Raw genomic sequence first — 6,688 nt, 5'->3', positions numbered from 1 at the left:
AGTCCGGCATGGATGTCCAATCCTTTCATGAAAATGGAGCACCCACAATTCGGAGAGAGGATTTTTCTCCCACTGGTTCCCTGCTTCTGCCCCTTGCCCTATCGATTCTATTTGAAAAATCCCCCTTTGTTTCCACCTTTTTCTCATTTACAACAACAACAACAACAACAACAACAGAAAGGGTAGTAGATGCTGGGAACAAACTTCCAGCAGACGTGGTTGGTCAATCCACAGTCACTGAATCTTTAACATGCCTGGGATAAATATATATCCATCCTAAGATAAAATACAGGAAATAGTATAAGGGCAGACTGGATGGACCAGGAGGTCTTTTTCTGCCGTCAATCTTCTATGTTTGTATGTTTCTATGAATGAAGAAGGGAGAAAGGAAGGAAAGAAGGAAGGAAGGAAAGAAGAAGGATGGAAAGAAGGAAGGAAAGAAGGAAGAAGGAAGGAAGGAGGGAAGGAAAGAAGAACGAAGGGAGAAAGGAAGGAAAGAAGGAAAGAAGAAGGAAGGAAAGAAGGAAGGGAGAAAGGAAGGAAAGAAGGAAGGAAAGAAGAAGAAAGGAAGGAAGGAAGAAGGAAGGAAGAAGGTAGGGAGAAAGGAAGGAAGGAAGAATCCAATCACTGAATTGAAACATGCCTGGGATAAACATAGATCCATCCTAAGATAAAATACAGCAAATAGTATAAGGGCAGAGTAGATGGACCAGGAGGTCTTTTTCTGCCGTCAATCTTCTATGTTTCTATAACAACAACAACAACAGTACCTGGCACCAGAATTTATGGTGGGGTAGAGCCAGGAGCCAGTCCAGATCGTCCGCAATAAATCGGGCTCGTTCCGAAAACTCTTCCACCAGGGCTGGGTCATCGGTGGTGCTCGGGAGGGGCTTGTACACCACGAAAGAGTGGTCTATTTTATTTCGGGGATGCTGAAAAGACAAAAAACAGGTGGGATGGTGGGAGGTCAAAAGCCCCAAGACAGAACAGTAATTGTTGACGTTGCTTTCTTGGTGAACTTCAGTTAAATGCGAGCAGGATACTTCAGCTCTCTACTAGCTGTAGTTAAGCAGTTCAAAGCTCCCCACCGTCTCAAGGTGGACTCAGCCTTCCGTCCTTCCGAGGTGGGTCAAATGAGGACCCGGATTGTTGGGGGCAAGAGGCTGATTCTGTAAACCGTTCAGAGAGGGCTGTAAAAGCACTACAAAGCAGGATATAAGTCTAAAAGCTATTGATATAGTCCTTCCTTCCTTCCTTTTTTCCCTTCCTTCCTTCTTTCTGACTCAAGGTTGACTCAGCCTTCTCTCCTTCTGAGCTGTATAAAATGAGGACCCAGATTGATGGGGGCAATAGGCTGACTCCGTAAATCGTTTAGGTAGGGCTGTAAAAGAACTATGAAACGGTATATAAATTGCTTTGCTCTGCCTTTTTTTCCTTCCTTCCTTCCTTCCTTCCTTCCTTCCTTCCTTCCTTCCTTCCTTCCTTCTACAGAGCACTGCACACCAAGTAGACACAAGAACAGTTTTTCCCCCGAATGCCCTCACTCTGCTAAACAAATAATTCCTTCAACGCTGTCAAACTTTTTACTAAGTCTGCATTTCTATTTCTACCAGTTTTTTCTCCTCATTCCTATCACCCTTTTCCTCCCACTTAGGACTGTATAACTGAAACTTGTTGCTTGTATCCTAAGATTTTTATTAATATTGTTTCTTCATTGCTTATTTGACCCCTACGACAATCATTAAGTGTTGTACCACATGATTCTTGACAAATGTATCTTTTTCTTTTATGCACACTGAGAGCATCTGCACCAAAGACAAATTCCTTGTGTGTCCAATCACACTTGGCCAATAAAGAATTCTATTCTATTCCATTCTATTCTACTTACCTACCTACCTACCTATCCATATCTATCCATATCTATCTATCTATCTATCTATCTATCTATCTATCTATCTATCTATCTATCTATCTATCTATCATGATTGTATGACTGTAACTTGGTGCTTGTATTCTTACAATTTATATTGACTGGTCCTTAATATGATTTGATTTCTTATTTGTACCCTATGACAATCATTAAGTGTTGTACCTCATGATGCTTGACCAATGTATATTTCCCTTTATGTATACTGAGAGCATCTGCACCAAAGACAAATTCCTTGTGTGTCCAATCACAGTTGGCCAATAAAAGAAGTCTAGTCTAGTCTATTCTATTCTATTCTACAGAACCTGTGGCATTAGAAACATTTGGACTTCACCGCTGGCCTGCCCCTCAAAATACAGATGTCTATTTGTCCTTATATTTTGTTTAACTTGACGCAATGGCTTCTGCCCAAATGGGGTTTTGGCAGCCCCTGGGAGAAACCCTTTCCGAAGCCTCGGAGAGAGTCAACAGAACGTAATTGCCTTTTAATATCAATGGCTCTTCAGTGCTGCAGCCTTCAAAACAACTTTGGGGAGACATTGAAGCGCGTTCCATTGGTTTGTGAGCAGGACTTCACTTTTTCCTGCGCCTCGTCCAGCACAAATTATACATCGGAGCCAGAAAGAATGCTTTGCAGGTTGTCTTATCCTGCTTTTTTATTTTAAAAAAATGTGGCTAAGGAGGAGCATAGTGGATTGCTATTTCTTTAACAGAGTAACAAAGAGTTGGAAGGGACCTTGGAGGTCCTCTAAACCAGTGGTCCCCAACGTTTTTTCCACCAGGGACCAGTTTCAGCAAGACCATTTTTCTATGGCCCAGTGGGGGCGGAAAGGGGCGTGGTTGGGGGCGGGATTAAGCATGGGGGTGCTGGTCCTCCCCGCCCCTCTTTCCCGCCATCGTCCTGTGGCCGGCAGAACCTGCCTCCCAAGCCCTCTTGCCCAGCGGGAGCTAAGCACTGGAGAGAGGGGGTCAGGCTGGCCCTCCTGCCTCCCCCCAGCCAAAAACGCAAAAGCGCCCCGCGGCAGAAGCCAAAAGAGGCTTGAGCCTCTCGGTCCTTCCCGCCCCTCTGTCCCATCCATCGTCCTGTGGCCGGCAGAACCTGCCTCCTGAGGCCTCTTGCCCGGCGGGAGGCGAAGCGCTGGAGGGAGGGGGTGGTGGCATGAGGGCCGGCAGCTGCTGACTCCACGGACCGGTGCAACATGCCCCGCGGCCCGGTACTGGTCTGCGGCCCGGTGGTTGGGGACCCCTGCTCTAAACTAACCCCTTGCTTGAGCAGGAGATTCTATTCCAGTGTCCAGTGTGAAAGCATTTTGAAATTTCCTGATATTTCCCTGAAATTTCCCAGACTCAGCCTTCCATCCATCCGAGGTAGGTAAAATGAGGACCCAGATTGTTAGGGGCAATATGCTGACTCTCTGTAAAGCGGTATATAAGTCTAAATACTATTGCTATTCCTTCTTCCCTCCCTTCCTTCCTCCTTCCTTTTTTTCCTTCCTTCCTTCTTCCCTCCCTCTGCCGCACGAATCCCAGCAACCGGTTAGGTCCCACAGAGTTGGCCTGCTTCGGGTCCCGTCGACTAAACAATGTCGTCTGGCGGGACCCAGGGGAAGAGCCTTCTCTGTGGCGGCTCCGACCCTCTGGAACCAGCTCCCCCCTGAGATTAGGATTGCCCCCACCCTCCTTGCCCTTTTTAAACTCCTTAAAACCCACCTCTGCCGTCAGGCATGGGGGAATTGAAACATCTCCCCCTTGCCCGTGTTGTTTTGGTGTTTGATTGATTGTGTGCTTGTTTTTTATATATATTGGGGTTTCTTTTATGAATTTTTAAACCTAAAACGGTAATTAGATTGGTAAATATTAGATTTGTCACTATGTACTGTTTTTGCCATTGTTGTGAGCCGCCCCGAGTCTGCGGAGAGGGCGGCATATAAATCCAATAAATCTAATCTAATCTCTCTCCTTTCCTTTTTTCCTTCCTCCCTTTCTTCCTGACTCAAGGTTGTGAAGCATTATATAAGTCTAAATACAATTGCTATTCCTTTCTTCCTTCTTTCCCTCTTTTATTTCCTTCCCTCCTTTTTTCCTTCCTTCCTTCCTTCTTCCCTCCCTCTCTCCTTTCCTTTTTTCCTTCCTCCCTTTCTTCCTGACTCAAGGTTGTGAAGCATTATATAAGTCTAAATGCTATTGCTATTTCAGGAACTCTTTCCAGAGCATGAAACTATTTCAAGACTGAAATAGCTTGAAATAGATCAATACTACTCCCTTTATTTCTTTATCAGTTCTTTGTAATTTCAACCACTGTCATTTCAGCCGCCGCTGAGATTGCTTTTAATCACAAAGAAACCCATAATTAGAAGCCACAACGGGCTTTCAACTCCGCTTACCAATGCTGGTAAATTTATTATCTTCCCCGTCAGTGAATCTTGTTTTTTAATCCGGATATCATCCAGAGGCAAGACCGGCATGGTTCCGGGCTCCTTTCACCTGAAAAAAACCATACTTTTTAAAATACTTTTTAATTTTTAAAATACTTTTTAGTAATACTTTTTAAAATATTTTTTAGTAATTTGCATAATTCTTTTATAGCAATTTAGATTTCTTTATATATTGTTTATTTTTTTGAGCAGTGTATATTGTTCCGTTATATGTTGTAAGTTGCCCTGGGTCCTTGGAGGGGGAGTGGCATAAAAGTCCAATCAATCAATCAATCAGTCAAATAACTGTGGGGGGGGACCCTGCCCGGAGTCACATTTTTCAGTGCTGTCCTAACTTGGGAATGGTCATTAAATGAATACTGTACCTGCTTCTGGATTGACTCCAAGGCCAAAAATTCCTCTCTCCGTCCAGTTCTTCCTTTTTGTTGCTCTGGCTGGCTCAGCTTCAGTGGAAGATGGGTATTGTAGTCTCTCCCTTCATTCATGGGAACTGTAGTCCTGGGAAGCCCTCCCCCCTCCTCTGACTGCCCTTCAAAGGATCATTTCATAATTCCCCACCCACCCTTGCCCTCCCCCCCACGTCACCTTTCCCAAGAAATCTCCAGTGCACAACAACCCTGCAAGGCGGACTAAGGAAACGCCAGCTGACATTTAATCACCACCACGCCCGTTACCCCCGCCCTTTCCACGCCCTCTCCCGCAGCCAACCAATCCGCTTCTTGAGCCGTGACGTCTCCACGGCTCAGCCACGTCACGGCAGGCCCCGCCCTACATCCGGGTCTTCTGACTCCCCAGCCTCGTCTACTTACTCCAGGCCGAGTCCGGAGTCATGGAAGGCGGGCCCGGTATGAAGACAGAGAGCTGGCCACGCCACCGAGACCCTCCGGAGCCTTTTAGCTTTTTTCGCCGATTCTCTTTCTTCCCCCCCGGGGCAGTCGAGAAACACCCGGCAATCACCGGGCACCCGTCTTGGTTATAGAGTCCAGTAAGCTTCTCACTTCCGGTGCTAGGAAAAGCACTTCCGGGTCGACAAGGCCGAAACGTCCCCTCCCCGTTGCCTAGTTACGAGAAGGCACTCTGGGCCTATTTTATGATGTCATGATAGTTATTTTTATTTTTTTATTATTAATATAAATATTTGTTTGATTCATTGATTGAATTTGACTGTGCTTTCCAATCCCAAAGGACTCAGGGCAGCTTATAACAATAAAAGAATTACAAAACTATAGAAGTCAAAAATATTACCTAATCTCTAAAATCCTAATAAAACTAGTATAAAATGGACGTAACAATATATTATTTATTTATTTTTATTTATTACATTGGTCAACACACAAAAAATCTGTAAAAATTTTATGGAGTTTGATGTGATGATTCCAAAAATATGCTTAGTTTTACTCTAAAGTGTCTGATATGGAAGCATTTTTGTTATAACGTCATTTCTGATATGTAGATTACTATTTTCTTAATGTTGCCAGTATATTTCTTATACCTTATAATAAAAATGTATCCTTTTTATTATGTACCCAAATTCTTTGTGTCCAATCACACTTGGGCAATCAAGAATTCTATTATTCTATTCTAAATCTCTGGATAAAATTATATCTATATGAAATACATTTCTACATACAGCATTTCATAATATATATTACAATATTTTAGCTTGTGTATTGTATTATTATTATTATTATTATTATTATTATTTATTAGATTTGTATGCCACCGCTCTCCGAAGACTCGGGGTGGCTAACAACAATATAAAAAGACAATGTAAACAAATCTAATATTAAAAACAATCTAAAAAACCCCAATTTAAAAAACCACTCATACATACAAGCATACCATGTATAAATTCTATAAGCCTAGGGAAATTTCAATTCCCCCATGCCTGACGATAGAGGTGGGTTGTATGTAGATGTACATCTGTATGAATAAATAGAACGATTTACATACAATATCCATGAATGTAAATGTACAAATGCATGCATATAAAGGATTACTAATTATATAATATATAGCATTCTCCATTAGTTGAGCTAGTCAAGTGATCTTTCCAAATAATCTCTTCCTTTGTAAGTAGGCAAAACAATGAGGTAAAAACACAAAATTACAGAGGGGAAAAAAAACAATGTTTCTGTCTCCCTTGTTTTAAACACACTTTAGGTTTGTGAGTCCTCAAACCAGAAAGGCAGGTTCACTCATTTCAACACTTTATCTCTGGGCAGCATCAAGAGCAAATTCCCCACAGGAATTGTACGTGTTGGAGTTTTATGCATCCTCTCCCTTAAGAACATCTCTGGCTAAACTTCATTTCATTCAAGCTGCT

The 6,688-nt window shown here is 42.9% G+C and overlaps 1 protein-coding gene and 1 long non-coding RNA gene across 3 annotated transcripts in view; both read right to left on the bottom strand.

Annotated features, from left to right (window-relative positions):
* The window catches only part of ZMAT5 (zinc finger matrin-type 5), a 4,071-nt gene extending 3,924 nt beyond the window's left edge, over positions 1-147 (bottom strand). The window contains exon 1 of the mRNA XM_070762745.1: positions 137-147. Coding sequence (XP_070618846.1) covers positions 137-147 — 11 coding nt within the window. The remainder of the gene's footprint in view (positions 1-136) is intronic.
* A 627-nt stretch (positions 148-774) lies between these two features.
* LOC139172973 (uncharacterized) lies at positions 775-5,388 on the bottom strand. Of its 2 annotated transcripts, XR_011559962.1 has the most exons (4): positions 5,172-5,388; positions 4,728-4,805; positions 4,312-4,411; positions 775-932 (listed from the first exon to the last, which is right to left on the bottom strand). It is a non-coding gene; the product is annotated as an uncharacterized lncRNA (long non-coding RNA). The 2 variants fall into 2 exon arrangements; XR_011559961.1 differs by lacking the exon at positions 5,172-5,388 and having other exon boundaries at positions 4,728-4,910.
* Positions 5,389-6,688: the final 1,300 nt, after the last annotated feature.

Source organism: Erythrolamprus reginae, chromosome 10 (genome assembly GCF_031021105.1).
Source record: "Erythrolamprus reginae isolate rEryReg1 chromosome 10, rEryReg1.hap1, whole genome shotgun sequence".
In the NCBI taxonomy this organism is placed as follows: Eukaryota; Metazoa; Chordata; class Lepidosauria; order Squamata; family Dipsadidae; genus Erythrolamprus; species Erythrolamprus reginae.
The sequence above is the reverse complement of the archived record's forward strand: the minus strand, read 5'-3'. Positions and strand labels throughout refer to the sequence as shown.